Raw genomic sequence first — 26,342 nt, forward strand, 5'->3', positions numbered from 1 at the left:
TCGCTCCCAGGCGTCCTCTGCACCCCCATTCAAAGCTGGCACCCTGGTATATGCCAGGGCTACCGCAGATGAAGCAGAGGCTCAGATGGCTAGAGAGGCAGTGGTGGTGAACTCGTGACGAAGTGACAAGAACAGCTTATAGGTCGTATATGAGAACCTATGAGGTGGCAGTCAAGGCTGTTAAGAAAATATATCTTACAACCATTATTACATCTGCAAATTTGTGCCCAGCACAATTGTTTAGGTCAGTTCGGTCTCTAACTATCCGTCGGGTATACCATATGCTAGAGAATTGGATATAGGCTGCTGGCCACCGTAGAAACAGTAAATGAACCCGAGGCTCCAAGCACGTCTCCTAGTCAAGTTTTGGATTATTTAATTCCACTCAGCTTGGAAGAAGTTGACAGGATACTCTCCACTGCATGCCCAACTACTTGTAGGTTGGACCCATGCCCTTCTTGGCTAATAAAAGCTGGCTGGGAGGGGCTATTGGTTCCCCTACAGGAAATTGTCAACAGGTCCCTTTTGCAAGGAACATTTCCACAGCCTCTTAAGGAGGCTGTGGTATGTCCTCTTTTTAAAAAGCCATCTCTGGACCTGGCTGAATTGGCAAATTACCGGCCGGTATCTAACTTGCCATTCTTAGGCAAGATTATTGAAAGGGCAGTGACGAACTATCCCGACGACACCCACTCTCATGTGGTGTGCCGCAGGGAGCAGTTCTTTCCCCGATGTTATTTAGCATCTTCATGCGCCCCCTTGCCTGGGATGCTCAGAGGCATGGGCTGGGTTGTCACCAGTATGCAGATGACACCCAGCTCTATCTGTTGATGGGTGGCCAGTCCGACTCCACCCCAGATGATCTGTCCACGGCTACAAGCTGTGGCGGGGTGGCTCCAGTTGAGTAGACTGAAATTAAATCTGATGAAGACGAAGGTCCTCCTGTATCTAAATCATTTCAGTTCGGGACTAGAGGTCCATTTACCAACCTTTGACAGAGCGCAGCTCATGCTGGCACCCAAAGTCAAAAGCCTAGGGGTGCTCTTGGATCCCTTTCTTACAATGGAGGCCCAAGCAGCAGCCACTGCCAAGTCAGCTTTCCACCATCTATGGATGGTGAGGCAGTTGGCCCCCTTTCTCAAATGTGACGACTTGGCAACTGTGATCCATGCTACGGTCACCTCAAGGTTGGATTACTGTAATGCCCTCTACATGGGGCTGCCCTTGTCCCAAATCTGGCATCTCCAGCTAGTGTAGAACGCTGCCGCCAGGATGTTAGTAGGAGTTCCTTTATGGGAACACATTCAGCCTGTGCTGAAAGCGCTGCATTGGCTACCAATAATGTACCGGATTCACTTCAAGGTGCTGGTTTTAACCTTTAAAGCCCTATATGGCCAGGGTCCTGCAAACCCCATATATGCCCCAGGAAGCACTTCGGTCCGGATCGCAAAATCTGCTGGTAGTCCCCAGTATCAAGGAAGTGAGGCTTCAGTCAACTAGAGCTAGGGCCTTTTCTGTGGCTAACCTAGCTGGTGGAATGAGTTGCCGGAGGACGTTAGGGCCCTGTGAGAGCTCCCACAGTTCCACAGGACCTATAAAACGGCACTCTTCCACCTTGCTTTTCCATAAGGATAACTTACAGCAATGGACTGGGCCCATAAATCAGAATTTAACATCATTCTGGACTTCCCACCATGCTATGGCGATTTGTGGTCCTATGGAACATCTAACACTGACCACTGAAACTTAATTGCACAATGAACCATAGTACTAGCATCCATTGTTATATTGTTTTAACTGATATTTTAATGCTTTGTTTTATGCTTTGTCTCATGCTTTATGTATTATCAATGTTTTTATCTTATTGGTCATTTCGACCCTAACCTGTGAGCTGCCCTGAGCCAGCCTTCGGTGGGGAGGGCGGGATATAAAATAAATAAATATGTATTAACAAATTTCCAAAAGGGAGATCCAGTTTCAATTTAATTATTTGAAGAATATAAGTAAGAGGGAATAGTGAAGCACAGCTTTGTAGGCACACAAACAAGTGCTATTTTCCCACAACCAAACCAAGAAGTGGAACATTATTCACTGCCTGGTAATTAGGTTTTAATGACACCAGGATATGCACTGGAAGATATCCTGGGGGAAAGCTGGTATGAATATACCTTAAACAAAGGCAGTCTGAAAGCTGGTTAGCAAGAGGTGTGGAGTTATCCTTTCTGTTTCTCTTGCTTTCTGAAGTTTATTTGAATCATGTTGTGGGGGCTGACCTAGGTTGCTGTTTCCAGCATCTCTGATTAAAAGGATCAGGGATTGGGGGATTCTGTTATTGTCCCTATACTGTCTCCTCAGAACTGCAAGGTGATGAATTACCTTGTGAAGGAGCTTTCAGTCAAATGTCCCCATTTGTGAAGACTTGGGTGGTACAATCTCATGAGGAAATTCTGTGTTTATCCAATAGACTCTGAACTGATGCCCAGAGTCAGATTAGGCATCACTGCTCTTGTGTTGTGAGTGACCACCAAATGGTCCTTTCATGTCAATGTTCCTGGCTCCTGAATCACCCAACTGAAGTATTTATTTATTTAAAGAAGTATCCCAATCAGATGAATTCACAGTGTAGCTTTCAGCAAATTAAGAACATCACATTAAAAAGGCAATCTAAAACAAACACCAATTTAGCCCTGCCAGTGCCATTTCAGTACTGGTATAAGCAACACCACATGTGACTGGGCAACACAGTATAACATCACTGCAGAGAGCAGAAATTGTGGTTTGTGTGTATGACTTAAATTGGTCCTGTTTTATTGTGTGGCAAGGAGCAGGGGAGTTTAAGCTGAACCATTTGTAAAGTGCATATAAAGCACAAGCTGTATCTGTTTTGCAAAAAGAACAGTTCATTTTACCAATAACATATCTTCGCAGCTGAGCTGTATTAGGGATTGTAACTAAGCAAGAAGGGTGTGTGGCACCTCCTGTGAATTAAATGATCTGGAGAGGGGTGCAGTCTTGTCCATCCAGCAGCAGTTCACTGTAATTATGGACAATCTGGCCAATAGCCATGAGAACCTCATCCTCCAAAATGTCTTGTAATCAAGAACAAAAGAGTTTTTTGTGTCCTCTGTCACCAATGAAAACTGCTAGGCTAATCAGCATAATTACTCCAGGCCCAGAAACACCAGAATGTCTACTGTGAGACAGCCAAATAGAGTGAGTGAGAGCAATGACAAATTGTCCTGATAGAGCAGAGATCTCTTACCCTTTGCCCTACCCCAGCCCTGGTTCAATAAGAAGCCCTTTAAACACCCACGGATTTTCCATTCCACCACTGTGATGGAGAAGTAAGAAACAGCAAGGGAATTATTCAGAGTTTAAGTCAGTTACAGGCACAGCTGAATTACAGTAAAAAGGAACATAGAATAAGAATTGCCTTCTGCAAACAAACAAGGACTTCCAACCTCGCATTAACATTTTACCTATATTGTATTGTACGTGAGGCAATGAAGCCAAAACCGATTGGCTAAGATGAAGTGATTATTGATTTAATTTTCAAAACTCTTGTAAACACAGGACCCCAAGGAACTAACCCATGACAGAGATAGTAAAGGGAGGCGGAGATGTAGATAAACAGGAGAAAGAAGTTTTATCCATTTCAGTAACTGGAATTCAGAAAATTCTAGTTCCTCAGGGACCAAAGTTGTCGGCAACAAGGTCCCCCTTCTGTGACTGAGCAAGCATAGGCAAAATGGTAGGGTGGAATACTGATTTGAACTAGCCACATAATTCTTTAGAGTATGACAAAATACAAAATATACTGGATGAAAGTGTTCTTTACCAGGAAACTATAAGTATAAACTGCACCCAGGAATGTAGCTATAAGAATTAATTTAGGCTATCTGGACCACAGGCTCTTTCCTGGATTTCATTTCACTGTGTTTTATTTTAACCCATCCTGGTATTAATTGTCACACATTTACCATAAAGATGTGGTGGACTTTATAAGGACTGTAGATTTTTTACATCCTTTTCAAAATTACATTCACTCACACTAACAACACTGACACAGCAAGTCCTAAAGACCATCCAGCCATCCCTACAGATCTTGGTCTTTCCACCTGTCCACGAAGAGATGGTGAATGAATGCTATAGCTCAAGGGCGTCGAACATGCAGTTCAGGGGCTGAATCAGGCCCCTGGAGGGCTCCTATCAGGCCCCCAAGCAACTGGTTGTAATCTGCTTCCTTCTCCATTTCTCTTGCTTCCTTCTACATAGCAGCTTGTTTTGCAAGGCTTGCTCAATTGCACAGGAGCTAAAGAGCAAAAGCTCTATTTTCTCCATTGGCTGAGGCTCCTCCCTTGGGGAGGAATAGCTTGCTTTGCCAGGCTCTCCCAATTGCACAGCAGAGCTACCCTCTCTTTCCTTCCCCAGCCAATAGAAGGAAAAAAGAGCCAGAGCTTACTTTGCCCAGTTCCCTGGATCCCATTGAAGAAATACAAAGAAAGCATCTTTGAGACCTACGAGTACTAACGTTTTAAGCATGTTTTAATTTATATATATATATATATATATATATATATATATATATATATATATATATATTTGTGTTTGTCTGTGTTCTTCATATAATTTATATCTCTGCTACCTAATCTTAAATAGGTACACACATGGCCCAGCCCGACATGGCTTGGTCCAACTCAACATGGTCTGGCCCAACAAAGTCTCATTTATGTCAGATTTGGTCCTCATAACAAATGAGTTCGACACTCCTGCTATAGCTGATACAGGAGAGGCAGCCATGCTGGAATATGAAATAGCCTGCTCCCTTTTTTCTCCTCCCTAGTTTAGCTGCTAGTTTAGTTTCTTTTTTTATCCTGAATGTCAACCTGGAAAAGCAAAAAGGTCTCATGTGGGCTGCCTTGAGTTTTACCAACAGCCACAAAATGTGCAGTACGGATCAGAACCAAAAATGTTTTTCTCTCCTGCTACCAATAAAAAAGATACATGGATATCAATTTCACATACCCGCAGACAACAGTGAAAACTACAGTGATTTGTGAAATAAATGCCAAGTGGGTAGAAAACTCTAGTCACATTCTTTCCCTGTGGCATCACAATAAAGAAAAAAATAAATGTCATCTCAGACCAGCAAAGGGTGAATTCATTTCTTCTTGTAAAAAAAAAAATCTAGAACATTTGTGGGACTTAACTGAATATTATAAATACAAATAAGGCCCTTCTTGAGACACTATGGAATGTGTTAGGAGGAGGACATACTGTGACTCTGATCCTGTGTTTTTCAGTTACAGGGAACTCAAATGTACACATGGAGCTCTCCCAAGAGTACAAGGGTTTCCTTATTCACATTCTTTTCATGCATCTGCTTCCTTCCATTGACATAAATGGGACTGCTTGCATGAAGAGTTCCTGGTATATTTCTTTTTATGCATCAGTTCTTGTTTGTATTTTTATCTGTGTTCTTCTTATTGTGCTGACTTCTTGTGTTCTTCTATTGTTTTAAGCTTCTGGTTTTTTGCCTGGTTTTGTAGTCTTCTTCCTGCCGCTTTCTCCCTGGGGGAAAGCCCTACCCCAACAGCCCTGATGTACCTTTAAATCACCACAGAACATTTTAGAAGAAACTTGCAAACTAAAGGTTTGTGTTTTGAAATGTATGTGTGCCTTTAAATCTCAGCTGGACAAAAGCTGTGGAGGGGGGGGGGGAGGTTGAGCAGACAGAGCCATGTAGCTCTTCCAGGTGTGTGTGTGTGAAACAGGAAGAGAGCACAGTCCCTCTTTTTGTTTTGCATTCGTTTCAGAAGCTGTGTGTAGTAAAAATGGATAGTAAAGATTTAACTAGAACCTGATTATGGAATGAAGGAAAACTCCACCCCCTAAACTATTCTCTTGCTTTCATTTTTGTGTTACTTTGAAGAAGTAGGTTGAAATAAAGCAGACTGTTACATTCAGCAACTCTCATGAGTAAAGTGACTTATACCATTGCCCCAGTGAGATCACAAAAGCATGGCCTTGTAAATTGTTTGTGTTTATTTTTACTGCTTTGTGAGTGACTGTGTGTGTGTCCCTTAATAAAGCCATGCTTGAAAATGCTACCAAAGCCTGACAAGAGACTTGTGGGGTTATGACAAATTACACTTTCATTTAGTGGAAGTGCAGCAACTGGGGAATCCTTTTAAGGCAAAAAAAGAATATGAGTAAATGAAGACTTTATTCAGGGGAACTGCACTGCAGTATTATTTATTTACTTGTTTTAGGAATGGGAAAGTTTTCAGGCTCCACCGCCAAAGTCCCCAGGTATTTCCTAAGTTGGACCTGGAAACCATAGACAAAAGGGCTTAAGAGCACATTTACAATGGATACTAAGGATTCTTCCAGATGAACAAGTGGCTATGGCAAGTCCCAAAGCACGGAGGCTACCCCATGTAGGTGTGGGTAGCCATGTGAAGCCTCTGGATTTCATCTTGCTACTGCACTAGAAGAAAAAGAAGATATTGGATTTATACCCTACGCTTCACTTTGAATTCAAAGGCTCAGAGTGGCATACAATCTCCTTTACCTTCCTCCCCCACAACAGACACCTGGTAAGGTAGGTGGGGTTGAGAGAGTTCTCACAGAAGCTGCCCTTTCAAGGACAGCTCTGTGAGAGCTATGGCTAACCCAAAGCCATTCCAGCAGCTGCAAGCGGAGGAGTGGGGAATCAAACCCAGTTCTCCCAGACAAGAATTCTCACACTTAACCACTACACCAAACTGGCACTAGAGTTGCCAGGTTCAACTCAGGAAATACCCGGGGACTTTGACAGGTGGACCCTGGAGACTGAAATAAATAAATAGGCTAAACAAAAATACAGGAGTGCAGGTTTATGTCTTATGTTTAAGTCTTTTGACCATCAGTCCTCCACCAGTTCTAGCGTCCTCATTCATCAAAAGTTCCAAATTTACAACTTTGCCCTCTCCTTGTCGACTTTTCTGCCTAGAACCCCTCCAAGCTGCCACCTCTCTTTTCCTTCAAACCCCAGTGCAAAACCTGTCTCTTCCCTGAAGCTTAACTTTTTAGTCCCCAAATTCAGCTGAAGCAAAGCCTGAGTATGTGTGAATGCATTTTCATGTATTTCTTTTTTGCTTAGGTGACACATTGATATAGTTTATATCAGAGCTTTTTTTGTAGCAGGAACTCATTTGCATATTAGGCCACACACCCTTGATGTAGCCAATCCTGGAGCTTACAGTAGGCCCTGTACTAAGAGCCCTGTAAGCTCTTGGAGGATTGGCTACATTAGGGGTGTGTGGCCTAATATGCAAAGGAATTCCTGCTACAAAAAAAGCCCTGGTTTATGTATAATTTTAAGCATTCAGAATTATTGTACAAAACACACCAGACCTTGACAGTATGGTGGGAAAAGGCCTCTTTGATCTTTTTCAAAGCACTAGCACCATCTAGTGTATATTAAAAGCAAAGGATCACCAGCCCAAAGCATAATCTCTTCAAATTACAACCTTCCTACATAGCAGCAGTCCAAGCAAGCTTCCTGATGATGCAAAACCAAAGGGACTTTTTCAAGCAGACTTTAGAAGCCTCTGAGTGACTGAACAATGGTCAGCTAAATAGAGACAGAGTGTGTCGTACTAATATGTTGGCTAAACTTTACTGTCTACAAATCATCAACTCCTGGTACTCCCTGGCCCCAGGGATGTCCATCTTGCCTCAACGGACCTTGCCCACCAGGTGGAATGAGCTTCTATTGGAGAGCAGGGCTCTGCAGGACCTACCACAGTGCTGCAGGGCGTGTAGGACAGAGCTCTTCTTCCAGGTCTTTAGTTGAGGCAGCAGGCATTCACTTTATCTGGCCTCTCCTCCAGTGACCTCATGTCCAGGTGACCAATTGGGCCAAACTGAGTGGCTATCTGTTGAGGCATTGTTTAGTTTTAGTGCTGATACTTTGATTATTTTTAATGTTATTTATTAATGGTTTTATTATGGAATCCACCTTGAGTCTGCTCGCGGGGAGGGTGGGATACAAATAAAATAAATAAATAAATCTAATATTCTATATATCCCGCAGCAAGATTCAACTGGCCCCTTCAGGGTAATTTTAATTTGTAAAATTATTTTGTATATTAAAAGATTGTAATATATATTTTTCACTTCACTTTATTGCACAGTTTAAGTATTGCTATTGCTCTTGACTAGCTCTGACCATGGGTAGAAGTACTATTGTCCACCTGATCAAACCATTGAGGCTGATCTTGAGATGGAGAAGGAAATAAGAGAGGGAACTAAAACAGATAATGTTGTTATAATGGGAGACTTCAGCTACCCTCACACTGACTGGGTAAACATGTGCTTGAGTCATGCTGTAGAAATGAGATTTCTACACATCGTAAATGACTGGGTCGCTGGATCATTTGGTCACAAAGCCACCCAGAGGGGTAGTGATCTTGGACTTGGTTCAGAGCAGGTCTCAAGACCTGGTGAGAGAGGCACCAGTTGGGAACAGTGACCACAGTGCTATTAAGTTCAGAATTTACATAAATGGAAAGGTACCCTTGAGGTCCAAAACTGTAAAATTTGATTTCTAAAGAGCGAACTTTACAAAAATGAGAGAAAAAGTTAAAAGGAAGCTGAAAGGGCAAAACAAGAGACTCACGTTGCTAGAGGATGCTTGGAAGCTATTCAATATCACACTAATCAAAGCCTGATAGAATGCATTTCACAGGGCAGTTTCATCCGGTAAAAATGGAAGGAAAGAAAGAAAGGGAAAGAATGAAATGGAAGGAAAGGAAAGGAAAGGAAAGGAAAGGAAAGGAAAGGAAAGGAAAGGAAAGGAAAGGAAAGGAAAGGAAAGGAAAGGAAAGACATGGAAAGAAAGAACATAAGAGAAGCAATGTTGGATCAGACCAGTGGACCATCCAGTCCAAAATTCTCTCATACAATGCCCCAAAAGCACCAGAATGTCCACCAGTGGGGCCAGGGCACTAGAAGCCCTTCCACTGGTGCTTCCCCCCACCCCCCGCACCAAGAATAGAGACAGAGCATCCCTTGCAAATGGAAAAAGAAAGAAGGGGGGGACAAAGGGGGGGGAAAGCCTTACTCACCATCAGATTACCCCAGCCAGCAACAATTCTGCCCAGGGGTCGTTTGGTAAAAACAAATAGCTACTGGAATGCCCACTCCCCGCCCCTCCCAGCTGAAAAAAACACACACCCTTCTTTGCTGCCCAGGCCTCCTGGGGAAATCTCTCCAAAAGAACATACTGCAAGGAACAGGAAAGCTCATACCTTGAAGAACACTTCATGGATCTAAAGTGCCAGTGGACGCCAGCTTTTCTCTCAAACACTGGGAGAGGAGGAGAAGGAAGGAGAGGCAGCCCAGCTCCTCTCTGCACAACACAGAGATGGGGGAAGGAAGGAAGCCAAACAGAGCTCAGGCTTTGCAGTCTGTGTCAGTCTTCAAGGCTAGCTCTTCTCTGCACAACACAGAGACAGGGGAAGGAAGGGAGCCAAATGGAGCTCAGGCTTTGCAGCCTGTGTCAATCTTCAAGGCTAGCTTTTCTCTGCACAACACAGAGATAGGGGAAGGAAGGAAACCAAATGGAGCTCAGGCTTTGCAGCCTGTGTCAGTCTTCAATGCTAGCTTTTTTCTGCACAACAGAGAGATGGTGGAAGGAAGGAAGCAGAGCAGAGGTCATGCTTTGCTGGGGGTGGGGCTAGCTTTGGCTTTTCTTGTGACCCGGTAGTGAGGCTTCCGTGGCCCGGTACTGGGTCCCGACCCTGCAAATGGGAAACAGTGCTGTGTACAGTTCTGGTTACTATATCTCCACCCTGCTGTTCTGGTTACTATGCAGGGTGGAAAAAGTACAGAGGATGATGGTTAGGGGGTGGCCAAGATTATTAGGGGCCTTGGCTCTTTCCTTATGAAAAAAGGCTGAATAGTTTGGGACTTTTCAATTCAGAATAGAAATAACTAAGGGGTGACATGGTAGAAGTTTATAAAATTATGCTTGGGGTGGAAAGAGTTGACAAAGAGAATTTTTTCTGTTTCCCAGAATACTTGAGATACTTTTTTACACAGAGAGTGATTAAAACATGGAATTTAATGCCAGAGGATGTAGCGATGGCCACAAGAATAGATAGTTTTATGGATTAGATAGATTCATGGAGGATAGGTCTATCAATGGCTACTAGCCATGGTGATTGAGCAGAACTTCCACATTCAGAGGCAGACAGCCTCTGAATCCCAGAGCCAGAATGCAACGTCTTGGCCTCTATGCCCTGTTGTTGACCCTCCAGAGGAACTGGTTGGCCACTGTGTGAGACAGGATGCTGGACAAGATGGATCACTGGCCTGATCCATCAGGGCTCTTCTTGTTATGTTCTTTAAAAGTAAAAAAAGTAAAATTAGAGTATGCATTCATGTTGACATGGAGGGGATTCAAGGAAGAACAAAGCCTGTGAAAATGGGAAATCAAGACTTCAACTAGTGAAGAACTGCTGCTCACAAAGCCTAACTCAATCGACTCATTCAGTGTACTTAACATGAAGCCAAAGAGGCACTTCTTTCTCCTCTACCGATTGATACTTTCCCTTTGTTAGAGAAAAGTCTTCAGTGATCCCCAAAAAGCAGGTCCCAACTCCCAAGCATGTTCTTAACATAATAGTCTTGCAGTCCAGTACCAGTAGCCAAACCACTGTGAGAATTATACTTTCCCATAGCCATGTAATGAAGTCTTATTAGGCATAGGTGAGATATAGGAGTGATAAGAAATCATGATATCTCAGAGTCAGAAGTAGAGTCTTTGGAAACTGTGTAGCTAGACCATGTGCAGCAAATGAGTAATAAACCAGCTTTTCTTGCACCAAAGGTCAAGAGCATGGATACTGACCAGATTTAAACTGATTTATCAGTGATTTCTTCTTCCCAGAGAATTCTAGAAGTATAGCTTTGTTAGAGAGCTATAAATATTTGAGAGGGTCAGAAATCTCTAACAAGGGATCCTTAGCACATACACAAACTACAATTTACAAGATTCTGAAGAGAAGTTAATAACAGGTACATTGGTAGCTGTCTGTACTGCAGATATATGCTTATTGTGAAGGAAGGTTCTTTTAGACCATGACTACTCTTGCTGGAAACTGAATGCAAATGTTGGTGGCAAAACAGGGACATCTAGTGGGGGATGCAAGTGAACATGGCTGGGCAACCCAGGATTTATAGCTAGACCAGGGGCGGCCAAACTTGCTTAATGTAAGAGCCACAGAGAATAAACATCAGATGTTTGAGAGCCACAAAACAAGAGGGAGGGAGGGATGGAGGGAGGAAATAGATGGGGTAGAAGGGAGTGGTAGAATGAGAACAACTTTAATTTTAATTGCAATTCTCCAAGTGATTTAAAAAAAAATCTGATGTCCATTTATTCCCTGATTCCTGGGTTTTGATCTACTTCCAAAGGCTACAATTTTGGTTTTTTGTTAGTTTATTGTGAGAAGTTCATCTTCACAGAACATGCTGAACTTCCTCAGGGCTCGCCTATGACCAACTGGGGTTCGAAATAATATCACAGCATCATCAGCATACAGCAAGACAGATATATGCCGGTTTGCAAGTTTAGGGGGATGAAGATCAGATGTATTGAGCCAACTTACTATATTATTGATATAAAAAAATAAACAAAGCTGGGGCTTGTAAACATGCTTGCCTAACATCTCTGAAGGTTTTTTATAGGGTTATGGTTTTATAGGTTTATCCTGATTTTCATCAGCTACTCCAGACTGTGATGCCATTGGGCTATTATGTTTTTCACAGATATCTTAAGGATGAAGAAGAAGATATTGGATTTACATCCCTCCCTCCACTCGGAGTCTCAGAGCGGCTCACAATCTCCTTTACCTTTCTCCCCCACAACAGGCACCCTGTGAGGTGGGTGGGGCTGGAGAGGGCTCCCACAGCAGCTGCCCTTTCAAGGACAACCTCTGCCAGAGCTATGGCTGACCCAAGGCCATGCTAGCAGGTGCAAGTGGAGGAGTGGGGAATCAAACCCGGTTCTCCCAGATAAGAGTCCGCACCCTTAACCACTACACCAAACTGGCTCTCCTTGCTTTAAGACCTTGCTTTTATTGATCTTTTGACCTGGTTCAGGTAAAAGGTGGGGCAGAAATATTTTAAATAATAAATAAATGTGACATTTTATGGAAATTTCACCCATTCTTTTAGACATTGAGATTAATCCCCTTCTAAAATAAAGTACCTTCCTTGGGGCGTATACATGGCATGGCATGGCAGGATGTGCTAACCTGCCTTTGGGGAAGGGCTTTCATGAATCTTGTATACATATTGGCTTCCTTGGGACAAAAAGGTGAAGGCACATCACCATGAAACTGTTACACATTTTGAGTTAGCAAATGCAATATGTAAAATAGCTCTTCATCAACATTTTGAAGATGTGTAAAAAAAATATTTCAGATTTTGTTTCTGAGGGCTCCAAAAGAGGTGATGGGTCAAGATTCAGCATGATTTCCTGAGACTGTTAATCTCCTCCTGTTACTGAAGATAAATTTGTTTGTCTAATGCAGGGCGGCGCTGGAATTTTTGCTGCTCCAGTCTGCCCTCATGCCTATGCCCCCCATGGGGGACAGATGGAGGTTTCGCTGCCTCTTTTGTCCCCTGGCTCCTGGGTGGTGAAAGGGACAGGGGGGGATGTTCTGCCTTGCTCGGAGGCTGTCTTCCCTGCAAGGGGATGCAGCCGAAAGCAAGTTCACGCTGCCTCTTTTGCCTGCTCAGCTTCTAGGTGGACAAAAGAATGGTACGGCTTTGCTCCCAGCTGCCTCCCTTGCAAGAGGAGGCAGCCCCAGAGTGAGACCACTCTCCTCCAAGCTCGGCTAGGAAGCCGGATTCAGAAAAGAGCATATACTGACAAGCCATCCTGCTGGGTTGCAGACCTGGGAAGCTGAGAGCAGCAGGGTGTGGGGGGGGGGGGCACCCAATGGCACCCTGTAGGCAAGGTTGTGCCCAAGGCAGCTGCCTACCTCATCTACTCCCACATGCCGGGCATGGTCTAATGTTATATATCAAGAAACCAAGAACAAAGAAGACATGTACATTATAATCTTAATATTATAATGAATATTATAATCTCAACAGGTCTGCTTCCACATGGAGGTCTACCTTTGGTTATCAAATTGTCTCTATACATTTAGTTGCAAAGAAAAACTTTTATCTGTATACCTTTGCAACAAAAGGGCTACTTTTTTCTTTTTAATGAAAGCTGGGAATTCAGAGTAAACAATAAATCATAGCCATACATTACAATGTTGTAATGCTCTAGTCAGGGCTTTTTTTGTAGAAAAAGCCCAGCAGGAACTCATTTGCATATTAGGCCAAGCCCCCAATGCCAAACCTGCCAGAACTGCATTCTTGTAAATCTGCTCAATAAAAAGCCCTGGCTCTAGTAGTCTGCAATGGTTTTAAAAGCAAAAAAAAAAAAAAAGCCCTCTACTGGTATTTTTTATTATTACTATTACCCCATCCAAGCTCACACCAGGCTCTGGGCAATGTACAACATGTACTTTAAAACAGTATACAAAGTAAATACAGCACATAAATTAATGGTAGTGGTAGGGATGGTAGTGGCAGGATGGCAGCCATAGTGGCTGAGACAAGCATGTACCAGGGAACTGCCATGAGGACTCTCCATTGGCACGGAAAAAGCCTCTGCATTTCCAGCAGCTGCAACAGTTTTGTGGAGAATCATCACCATGTCGGAGCAGCTCAGATCATTGTTTGCTGGGACAGATTTACCATGTTTTTGATCGTTTCAGAAGAGAAGATCTGCTCTGCCCACTTTTAGGTTCTTCATATGAATTATTCTGGCTTTGCTGCCAAAATGGCTACTCTTATTCTGACCTGATATATATCCATAACTCTAGACAACTTGTCTCAGATCTAGATTCTTTTCCTCTATGAGGATATCTCTGCCCCAGTTCAACCCATATTCTGAATTTCCCTCATCCTTGGCCAGTAAATTATTGTAATTATTTATGCCAGTAACTGGGAAGAGTAAAATGTATCTCAGTAGAACAACCAAGAATGTGAGACAAAAGACAGAAACACAGTATGACCACTTACCCAAAATGTGTGGCTAGACTACCACCCAGAGAAGAACCAAGAATCATTCCTATTCCAAAACACAGCCCAAGCTTTCCTAAAGCATCAGCATGTTCATCAGGAGTTGTTAAATCTGTTATGGCCATTTGAGCACCTATGATGTAACAGAAAATAATAGCTTAATAACACAGCTTTCCCTTTATAAGTATGATAATTTCTTGCTCAGAGTTTTGTCCCGTTGACTTCTTTAGAGTCCTTGAGTGGTGAAAATCATTAAGACTCACTATCTGCATTCAGTGTGTTAATGTTTTCTTTAATGTGTTCTAAGATTTCCTAAACAACTTTCATTTTTGCACATTATCAGTGTTGGCAACTGTGCCATCACAGCTTCCCTTCTTAGTGGAGGCAGAAACAAAATCATTATTAAGCAGTTCAGACTTCCTTCAGCACTGAAACTGCTTTTGAGCTGGGCTCATTATGTCCTTGGTCCTCCTTTGGCTTTTCACATCTTTTTGGGCCCTGCCGTGGATAGCCCAGGCTAGCTAGCCCAATCTCATCAGATCTCAGAAGCTAAGCAGGGCTGGCACTGGCTAGTATTTGGATGGATGACCTCTAAGGAATATCAGGGCCAGAGGCTGGCAATGGCAAATCACTTCTGAAATGTCTCTTGCCTTGAAAAGCATGTCTAGCTCACCACCAACTGGTGCGTAATGATAAAAGAACTAGAACTTCTGGCTGCCAGACAGTCTTGGGATCTCCTGGCTATGTGACATACAATGCCATACAATGATGATAATGATGATGACGACGACAACAACAACAACAACCTTCTTTTGGATAGGACAAAGATCAGAAAACCAAAGGCCCAAACTGGATCGTTCAAGGATGTGTTTTAGGGAATCTCATGAAGTGCCTAGGAAGAGAAATTAACACATTCACTGCCCTGCACCACCTTCGTGAGGCAGGCAAGTAACTTTCTTGAAGCTCCTATTTGCCTTTTGGGGATAGCCTGCATTAAGCAAGTGGTAAGAGGACCAGCTCATCTCTCGCTCACTGCCACAGGAACTATCTGGATCAGCTGTCTGTTGTTTTTAAGCTTAAAATAACTCTGTGAACAGATCTCCTTCCATCATGTCTCCTACAACCATTAATGAGGCGATAAACTGTGATCTGGCATGTATCTGTATTTAAACTCTTGTGACTCATTATGAAGATGCTCCTGCCCAGAAGATTTCTGCACACAAACAACTTGTAAGTCTAGAGTAATCTTTTTTTTAAAAAAAACACAAAACAAAAACAGGGTGGTTTGCCTTTGCCTTCCCCAGTCATCTACATTTATCCCCAGCAGGCTGGGTACTCATTTTACCGACCTCAGGAGTATGGAAGCATGAGTCAACCTTGAGCCAGCTACCTAAACCCAGCTTCCGCCAGAACCGAACTCAGGTCATGAGCAGAACTTGGACTGCAGTACTGCAGCTAACCACTCTGCAACATGGGTCTAGCTATAGTCTAGAGCAGTGGCTCCCAACCTTTTTGGCACCAGGGACTGGTTTCATGGAAGACAATTTTTCCATGGACCAGTACAGGGATATGCTGGGTTATTGCCACCCCAGGCTGTCCCCCACCCTGTCTCTGCCCCCCCCCCTAGGATCTTTAAATGATGGGGAGGCAAAAGTCACTGCCGCAATGCCCCTTCTGCCTGCCTGGGACCTAGGCAGATGAAAGAGGTGGTGCTTCAGAGTGAGGCTGTGCTGCCTCTTTCATCCGCCCAAGTCCCAGTTAGGCAAAAGGGACAGCAAGGCTGCTCTGCCTTGTTCCGGCAAAAGGGGTGGCAGGGCTTCTCTGCCTCACTCTGCAGCCTGGTTGCTAACCGGCCATGGACCGGGACCGGTCCACGGCCCAGGGGTTGGGGACCCTTGTTCTAGAGAAACCTTCAAGACTGTTTATCTTCTGCAAGTGAACCCATATGAACCCCCAGCTGCAGTCTGAAGTCCTACAGCTCAGGCATTAGCTTTAAAGTATCAGTGAGAACCAGGCCATAATCAGATGTCAAATAGCAGTGCTTCTTCAACATGGGTATCCTTTCCCACTCCCCCTCCCTAAGTAAACTCACTGTGCCACATCTTGCACTACCTTCTAGATATCAGTTCAAATGCTTTTATTCCAACAGGAATTTGATGAGGCAGGTTGCTATTTGATAGTGGTGGGAAGTATCTACAACTGCTTTGTTGATTTTTTTTTGTTGGTAGTATAGTTCTGATTAGGAACGGGCATGAACCGAAAAATGAACTGTGGTTCAAGCATGAACCAGGCTGGTTCATGGTTTGTTTCAAACAGTTTGTTTGGTCACATCATTCCTGAACCTAAAAACAAACTGGCTTTTCCCCATTGAGGTTCAGGTGGTTTGTTTTTGCAGTTTGTTCTACAGACAGCCTGGTGCTGATTCAATCAATTCCTAAGCAGTGCCGGGGATGGACTTGTGGAGAGCCTAGAAATACCCAAAGCAGTTGTCCATAGCTTGATTGGCAGCTCTGGGAGCAGGTATAATGCCACAGCTGCTTTCACTTTGCAGCACTAAGAGAGAAGAGTTAGTTGTCATGAGAGCAGAAGAAGAATTGTTTGCTGTGTGGCTGATTTAGGGGAGGCTTTGGGGGACTTCTTCCCCCCCTCCCCCACAGTGGGCTGATTTTTAAACACCTCTCCCAGCTGGGAAAGTGTTCCTTTTTGTGGTTTCAGGGACCAAATCTGAAGCTAGAGCTGAAACTGAGCTTTCCTGTTTGGGGAACTATAACTTGGACATCCCAAATCCAATCTTTGCCAAACTTGGAGAGTGGGTGGAGGAGAGCCTGCTGAAGACTCCTGGTGAGTTTCACATCTCTAATGCACAAGGGGGCCGTTCTACCACCTCCTGAACCAAAAAAACCATGAATCGGTTAAGGCAAATGGTGGTTTGTGTAAATTCATGGTTCATTTGGTTTGTGCAATCCAACATGCTATGAACCAACACAAATCACCATTTTCCCAGTTTGTGCCAATCCCTAATTCTGATTTTAAATTGGAGGGTTTCATGGAATGTTGTGATAATTTCTGTGTGGCTCCTTAGTAAGCTTGAGAGTCATGGAGTAAAAGGACAAGTTCACTTGTGGATCAAAAACTGGCTAATCAATAAGAAACAGAGAGTGAGTATAAATGGGCAATTTTCGCAGTGGAAGACGGTAAGCAGTGGGGTGCCACAGGGCTCAGTACTGGGCCCCATGCTCTTTAACTTGTTCATTAATTTTGGAGTTGGGAATAAGCAGTGAAGTGGCTAAGTTTGCAGATGACACTAAATTGTTCAGGGTGGTGAGAACCAGAGAGGATTGTGAGGCACTCCAAAGGGATTTGTCGAGGCTGGGTGAGTGGGCATCAACGTGGCAGATGAGGTTCAATGTGGCCAAGTGCAAAGTAATGCACATTGGGGCAAAAAATCTTAGCTATAAATACAAGTTGGTGGAGTGTGAACTGGCAGAGACTGACCAAGAGAGAAATCTTGGGGTCATGGTAGATAACTCATTGAAAATGTCAAGACAGTGTGCAATTGCAATAAAAAAGGCCAACGCCATGCTGGGAATTATTAGGAAGGGAATTGAAAACAAATCAGCCAGTATCATAATGTCCCTGTATAAATTGATGGTGCAGTCTCATTTGGAATACTGTGTACAATTCTGGTCACCGTACCTCAAAAAAGATATTATAGCATTAGAAAAAGTGCAAAAAAGGGCAACTAGAATGATTAAAGGGTTGGAACACTTTCCATATGAAGAAAGGTTAAAATGCTTGGGGCTCTTTAGCTTGGAGAAACGTCGACTGCAGGGTGACAGGATAGAGGTTTACAAGATTATGCATGGGATAGAGAAGGCAGAGAAAGAAGTACTTTTCTCCCTTTCTCACAATATAAGAACTCATGGGCATTCAATGAAATTGCTGAGCAGTCGGGTTAGAACTGATAAAAGGAAGTACTTTTTCACCCAAAGGGTGATTAACATGTGGAATTCACTGCCACAGGAGGTGGTGGCAGCTACAAGCATAGCCAGCTTCAAGAGGGGAATGGATAAACATATGGAGCAGAGATCCATCAGTGGCTATGAGCCACAGCTTATCATTGGAACTTTCTGTCTGGGGCAGGGATGCTCTGTATTCTAGTGCTCGGGAGGGGCACAGTGGAAAGGCTTCTAGCCCCACTGGTGGACCTCTAGATGGCATTTGGTGTTTGGTTTTTTTTGGTCATTGTGTGACAAGGAGTGTTGGACTGGATGGGCCATTGGCCTGATCCAACATGGCTTCCCTTATGTTCTCCCTGGAACTCTGTTAGGCTATGTTGCTGGGGTATAATAATAGGGCAAAAGTAAAACTCCATTCAAAGAACCTACCCTCCCCCAAACTGGATGATCAGCTCCAGATAACTCCACTCTAGACCTTATCAGTCAGATCTTTATTTGCATGATGCACAACATTGAATCTATGCTTAAATATTATGTGTGAAAGCAGCATTCCCTAGTCAGATTTGAGCCAAGGTTTATGTTAACTGATTCCAGAGCTGAATTGATCTCACAAGATTACCTGGTAGTGCCTGTATGAAGAAGGAAGGAATCCTGGAAAGAAAGAGCAGCAGCACATTGGTGGACATAGAAAGAAGTAAGAAGAGCAAAGATGAAGCCATGTATGACAAAGTCAGTGCAGCCCTGGCTCCATACTGGTCAGAGAACCTGTTTAAAATGATACAGAATATTCAATAAATGGAACTGATTAGAAAGTAATAACAACAGAACTGCCAAACAAGTATCAACTAAGAGGAGAATATGAAAAGTACTACTAATGACTCCTTTAGGACATTAGGAGTACAATACAGTCTCACTTGCAAAAGAAGAGGCCAAGACTGTCTTCTTTTTGAAATCCCTTCTGATAAACAAAACTGTCACGTGTAAGCAAATTGCTACCAGCCAGGCTCTCTTAAAAGGTTCTCCTGTTGATCTAGCTGTAACTCTTGTCTATTTCCAGAAGCTGATGTGTCACAGCTAGCAATCAGGTATTCCCTTGGCATCAAAGTAACAATTGTTGCTTTCTTGACATTAAAATTTCTTATGTTTAAACTCAGGAAGTAGAAAAAAATCACAGGTGTGGTCTTGTCATTCTTATGTTGATCTGTTGATGCTTATGTATGATCTGTTGAGGCTGGGTGAGTGGGCGTCAACATGGCAAATGAGGTTCAACGTGGCCAAGTGCAAGGTAATGCACATTGGGGCCAAAAATCCTAACTATAAACATAAGTTGATGGGGTGTGAACTGGAGGAGACTGACCAAGAGAGAGATCTTGGGGTCATGGTAGATAACTCACTGAAAATGTCGAGACAGTGTGCGATTGCTGGGAATTATTAGGAAGGGAATTGAAAACAAATCAGCCAGTATCATAATGCCCCTGTATAAATCAATGGAGCAGCCTAATTTGGAGTACTGTGTACAATTCTGGTCACTGCACCTCAAAAAAAATATTATAGCATTGGAAAAGGTCCAGAAAAGGGCAACTAGAATGGTTAAAGGGTTGGAACACTTTCCCTATGAAGAAAGGTTAAAACACTTGGGGCTCTTTAGCTTAGAGAAACGTCAACTGAGGGGTGATATGATAGAGGTTTACAAGATTATCCATGGGATTGAGAAGGTAGAGAAAGAAGTACTTTTCTCCCTTTCTCAGAATACAAGAACTCGTGGACACTCAATGAAATTGCTGAGCAGTCGGGATAAAATGGATAAGAGGAAGTACTTTTTCACCCAAAGGGTGATTAATACATGGAATTCACTGCCACATGAGGTGGTGGCAGCTACAAGCATAGACAGTTTTAAGAGGGGATTGGATAAACATATGGAGCAGAGGTCCATCAGTGGCTATTAGCCACAGTGTATTGTTGGAACTCTCTGTCTAGGGCAAGCGATGCTATTTATTCTTGGTGCTTGGGAGGGGCAACAGTGTGAGGACTTCTAGTGTCCTGGCCTGACTGATGGACCTCCTGATGGCACCTGGGTTTTTTGGCCACTGTATGACACAGAGTGTTGAACTGGATGGGCCATTGGTCTGATCCAACATGGCTTCTCTTATGTTCTTATTAGTTGCATGTAAGTTGTTAAATACCAACCATTAATCTAGTTAGACAACAGTTTTGCCAAAACTGCACTTTAGTGGAACAGCTAATTATAATCTTAGATCACTAGCACTAAAATCAATAGGGATTAATGTTGGCTAGATTATGCCCTAAGTGATCATGAATGAAGTTTTGCACAAGGGCTTCATTCAGCAACAAGAGCCCTGTGAGAGCTCGCACAGTTCCACAGGGCCTTTAAGACGGTGCTCTTCCACCAGGCCTTTGTAAATTAAGATCACAGGCTACAACAGACGCCAAAACAACTGGACCACCTTGAACATGAACCTAAGATTGGTCTTTCTATAGAACACCCAGCTGGAACAACAGAATAGAAAAATTCAAAGATCATTATAGCACTTGAAATGGTTTGATTTTTATGTTTTTATATCTTAATGTGGTTTTATGTTCCATGTATTTACATGAATATGTAATCCACCCTCGTGGGGAGGGCAAGATACAAATTGAATAAAATAAAATATAAAATAAATAAGAAGGCTGCAGTGGTGACATGGTTATGTAGAAAAGCTACTTTAAACAAATATTAAAGAATTTCCAAGCATCTGCTATTTTCACTCCCTCCCCTCCGCATATCTACTGTTCAGAGACAACTTTCCCCCCCAAAAGAACATTTATACATGAGCACCATACTCAGCTTTCATCCTTGTTTACTATGCCAGTAGGCATGTGACTCGCATGTATCAGATAAGCTCAGACAGTTTACCTGATGCCATCACCACCCAAATGAAGCCCCATTGTGTTTCAACAGAGAGCAACAACTCTTAAACAAGATATTTACTGTCCACTAGTATGGACATGCATCTGATCTGCCATATTTGTACTTCGATACACCCTTGCCTGCTTCCTTTCTGCCTGCTCCTGCCATTGTAAAGAGGTGCTTGAATGAATTTTTTTTTAATCTGGCATCACAATTACCATTCTCACCCACTATTTAAAAGAGGTTTATAGGACTGCCTAATTCAAAACACAAAAGAAGTAAGAAAGATCAATAGTCTTCCTGTGATCTTTTATACCAGGGCTGTCAAATACATGGCCCAAGAGATGGAATCGGCCCATCCAGGGCTCTCACCTAGCTCATGAGCTACTGATGCAAGGAAGGAAAGGCAGGAGGCTGCTCAGGGTGTTGGGGGGAAGCATGCACATTGGTACACACCATGAGGCATGTGTGATCTAAGCTGTCAAGAAATGAAAGGAAATGGTGAGGGGGTGGGTACAGTATTCCTTGGGGAAAACGTAGTCTTGCATAAGATTAAATACATTTATTGGGGCTTTTGTGGATTTCCAAGTAAATCAACTGTGTTCACTCCTAGGAATTAATTGCTTTTGTTTGTATTTTGTTTGTGTTTGGGTTTGCCTGTGTCATTTATACAGTTTATATCTCCAGTACCTGACATTTCATTTTATGGCAAGATGGCCCAGGGTGACAAAGTAACTTTTATGTCAGATCCAGCCCGCATAACAAATGCATTTGACACATCTGTTTTATATTTTCTTTTCTGTGTCTGTTTGCCCAGCCTTATTGCTGTTTCCTGCATTGGCCCAAGCTCAGTAGCAATTGAAATGTGACCAAATAGAGATTATATGGTCCAGTTGTTAGCACATTATATTGGAGTAATGAGTCTGTTGCCAGTTCAGGAAGTCCAGATAGCTATTTAAATTAGTTTTCTGACCTAGGAACAACATGGTACTGGTAATTCCAAATAATTCTGACATTCTATGAGACTCACAATAATGGCTGTTATATTTACCTCCCAAAAATGGGACCTCCCAGGAGCTGAAGAACACCATAAAGTGTTTGCAAGTAGCCAAATTCAACTGCATCTAAACCAAGGCTTGTTGCCAAATACTGAAAGAGAGAAAAGAGAGAGGATGAATGTTACATTTTAAATAGAATTAATACTAAATTCTATGTAGTAGTAAAGTCAAGGCTCTTTAGTAAGGTCAAGGCTCAGACTTTTAAGCTTGTATGTCCAAGACTAGTAATACCAAGTGATCTGTCACCCTTCCAGTCAAAATAAAGCAGGTCTGGAACTACTTTTTAAATTACAACCTATAACATAGGACCCACTGTTTACCATAATGTCTTAGGAGTGGTGTCCATACTACAACTCTTTTTGTAGTTTAATCATTCCATTTCTACATTCAACTCATGCAGAACTACAGTGAAAGTTCCATATGTTAATGGAAGTTAGACTATTGAAGAAAAATTCTGGCTTTTCTAATCCACACAGAGAGTTGTTGTTTTTGCCCATGACTTTGCCTCCTCCAATTATTTCCTAACAGCAACAGAGGCATCCCTCCATATCACTATTCTCCACTTTGGCTCAAAGATAGTCTCTGCTTTAAGGATGTGCTTGGACTTGACCATGGACCAAATTTTTCCATGGACTGGGGCCTGGTTCATGGTCTGTGAGGCCCACCAACACAGACTACCATGGACCATCCCAGACTACCATGGACCATCTGGGGTTGGTACTTGCAAAAGCCGTACAGCATCCAACTGAAGGCCAAGAAGCATGAGAGTGAAGGCCAAGCAGTGTGTTCACCCACTTCTGGGTGGGTGAACTTGCCACTTGGCCTTCACTCATGCACCACCCAGCTTTTACAAAGAGGCTGAGTAGCTTGTGAGTAAAGGCCGAGTGGAAAGTTCATCCATTAGGAAGTGGGTGAACTTGCCACACAGCTTTCACTTGTGCAGTGTGTGACTTTGAACAGGCCATTTAAAATTGAAATGTCTTTTGCAAACAGGCTGAGAGAGGCTGGTGCACCTGGAAGTGAACTGGAAGTGGATGAATGGTAGGGTTGCCAAGTCCAATTGCAGAAATATCTGGAGACTTTGGGGATGGAGCCAGGAGACATTAAGGGTGGAGTCAGGGTCAAGGTTGTGACAACCATAATTGAACTACAAAGGGAGTTCTGGCCATCACATCTAAAGGGACCCCACACCTTTTAAAGGTCTTCCCTCCATTGTAAATAATGAAGAATAGGGACATCTTCTTTTGGGGCTCAAAATTGGGCCCCTTGGTCCAATAGTTTTGAAACTTGGAGGGCATTTGGGGAAGAGGTATTGGATGCTATGCTGCAAATTTGGTGCCTCTACCTCAAAAAACAGCCCCCCAGATGCTCACAGATCAATTCTTCATTATACCCTATGGGAATCAGTCTCCATAGGGAATAATGGAGTGCCCAGCAGACATTCCCCCCCTTGCTTTCTGATGCTCCTGAAGCATGGGGAAAGCCTCCAAACCAGGGGATCCCCTACCGCCACCTAGGGATTGGCAACCCTAATGAATGGACCAAATAGACTGCAGTCCAGTCTGTAAAAACCACAGCATCAATGGTGTCTCTGAACCCCATGGACCAACATGGACCGGGTTTATTTTGCTGAACTGTGCCCATCCCTACTCTGCTTTTCATGCAAAAGGTCCTAGGTCCCATCCCTGCCATTTCCAGTTAAAAGGACCAGGCAGCAGATGACATGAAAGATTTCAGCTTGATACCCTGGAGAGTCTGAGTAGATAATACTGACTCTGTTTAATCAATGAGATGACTCAGCACAAGAGTCTTTATAGGTGCTCATGTGTGCTGGCACTGGTATTAGCAAATCCTGTAATTGCATTCCAGTTCCCAGGAAGCAATTTGTGGGGACCCCCCCCCTCCCCGCCAAGACACTTATATTTCAGGAAATTCTGGTTAGAAATTTCAAGATCTCCCTCTCAAATAATATTTCCCCATCAGAAGACACATGCTGAGAAATGGTGCTAATTCTTAATAACTTAACAGAACTGTTTATAGAATGTTTTTATTTTATCATATGTTGTACTCCACCCTGAGCCCTGCGGGAAATGGGCGGAATAGAAATATACTAAAATAAATAAAATAAAATAAATAAAAAAAATTAAGAAGTGACTGACAGCTGTTACTGTAGTGCTATTTTACAACAATAGAAAAAAAAAACAAATTAATTCCTGGAAAATGGGAGTATAATGGAAAAAGAACAGGAGAACTGTGGATTATGACAGGTATTGTCTGGAGTCACCATTATAAGTGTTTGTATGGTGGATGCCAATTGCACCACAACCTTTATGACCCCCCCCCCACCTTCTCAAACTGGAACTCAGTTTGGATCATGACCTGCTGAGGAACAACATGATATGCAGATTCTGAATGTGGAACCTGTTCATAATGGTTCAAGTTTAGAGGTTACAAGCAAATGGCAGCATGTTTTGCTGTACTGGTATAAACTGGTCCTCACTTAAAGGACTTCTTTGTCAAGAAAGCTAAACATCACAAATAATGCTTATATCAAAAGATCATATTGAAATAAAAATTGCACCATCAAACTGAGTCCACAAGGGTGCATAAACAAATTTGCCACTATGGAGTAATTGGCCTCTCTCCCACCCTGCCTTACACTAGCAAAAGATCATCCATACTTACTGGAACAATCCCAAACTGCATGAACAAACAGGTCAGGCCGACAGCTGTAATCAAATAGGTAGCTGGAATAACCCATTGCCTTGAGGTTATATTTACTGATCTGGTATGCTGTTTCCCCAAGGTCTCTTGTCTCCTTCTCAGTCTTTGTTGCTCTCTTTCAGAATGGATTTCTACATTCATGCTGCACCAGAGAAACTATCAAGCACAGCTCTTTGCCTGGAGCAATGAAATACGACAATGAAGAACTAGCTAGTATGGAGCACAAACTCATTAACATGTAAGGTACAAAAGTCACATTTTGTACTTTGAAATGAGTCACCATGTTTGATTGTGTTTTTACAATGACAGCATTTTGATACAGAAGTCTCCTTCTTTTACATAACCAGCTTTGGTAAAAATAACCACTTGGAGCCTCAGGAATCTCATTTTGAAATACTTGTTTCTCCATTAAAAACGTACACCTGTTATTTGAGTATTCTGTGTACTAAAGGAACCTGTGATAACAGGTCCAATTACACACAAACCAGTTCAAAGTGAATTTTTGCTGCATTTGTATTTCAAGAAGAAATACCAAGACAATTCTGAATACACTCAGTTTACCAAATTATTATTGGGACTTGGCTATTACTTTACAGAACAGATATATGGTAGTTTATAATCAAATGGAAAATGGAATCTTTCATGAACTCAATATTATGTAAGTTATTGTTTAAGTGTAAAAGTCAAAACACAGTATGGGAATCAGCAGTTTAACCTATCCCCTCTAAAGTCATTTGAGGTGCCAGGTTCACTGATGGTACTTTAGATAATAGATGATAAACCCAGGGTATTTTCATGCACAAATTACAGTATTTAAACATTCAACATTTGGAAATGGTTAGGATAATAAATGCAGTGATGTTTAACATATCTTGCAAGTCTTATCCCCTTTTTATTACGGCAGGGGCTTTCTTCCTTCAAAAGGCACTTACAGTCCACAAGTAGTTGATTGTGGCATCATGATAGACAACGGCAGTTCAAGTCAATCATGCTGCCGTAAATGCTGTGATGCTTAAAGATTGTACAAAATCAACTGCAAAATTAATAACAGAAAGCACTATTTTTATGATCACATTTTCATTGAAAAACATGGATTTACTTACAGTCTAAAGGAGGGCTGATGGTAACATTGCACTCAGGAGAGCATAAACAACTTTCCTTGCTTGCATTTATGCCAAAGAGAGGTAAAAGCAAACAGAAACCTCACTTCCTGGTCTGTACGTAACAGGGACTGTGTAAAAATTATCCAACAATTACCTGAGCAGAAAAGCTAAAAATGAAAGCCAGCTACTGGTGTATCTATGTCCAGGGCTGACCCCCAAGTGAAAAAGCAAAACCATCCAACAGAACCAGTCACAGCTCAGTTTGTAGAAGAAAAAAATCTAAGTGTAAAACACCCCTTAATTTGGGTGGGTAAGTCTCCGAATTAATAATGGTATATATGTGTGCAAGGGATAAGGAGACTGATTTTCTCTCCCCCGTTTTTCACCCATGACCTGCAGTTCATGCCCATCCTTATCCCTCAAGCAAGACTATATACAATTCCACTGTACA

General features: G+C 42.6%; 1 protein-coding gene across 2 annotated transcripts in view; it reads right to left on the reverse strand.

The window, feature by feature from the left end:
* Window positions 1–25,984, reverse strand: part of SLC22A18 (solute carrier family 22 member 18) — a 125,822-nt gene extending 99,838 nt beyond the window's left edge. For both annotated transcript variants that reach the window (XM_060262167.1, XM_060262166.1), the window contains exons 1-5: window positions 25,892–25,984; window positions 24,750–24,965; window positions 22,058–22,155; window positions 18,718–18,863; window positions 14,140–14,272 (exon numbers count right to left, since the gene is read on the reverse strand). In XM_060262167.1, coding sequence (XP_060118150.1) covers window positions 14,140–14,272; window positions 18,718–18,863; window positions 22,058–22,155; window positions 24,750–24,929 — 557 coding nt within the window. In that variant the 5' untranslated portion in view covers window positions 24,930–24,965; window positions 25,892–25,984. The remainder of the gene's footprint in view (window positions 1–14,139; window positions 14,273–18,717; window positions 18,864–22,057; window positions 22,156–24,749; window positions 24,966–25,891) is intronic.
* Window positions 25,985–26,342: the final 358 nt, after the last annotated feature.

The sequence above is a fragment of the Heteronotia binoei genome, chromosome 21, assembly GCF_032191835.1.
Source record: "Heteronotia binoei isolate CCM8104 ecotype False Entrance Well chromosome 21, APGP_CSIRO_Hbin_v1, whole genome shotgun sequence".
Lineage (NCBI taxonomy): Eukaryota > Metazoa > Chordata > Lepidosauria > Squamata > Gekkonidae > Heteronotia > Heteronotia binoei.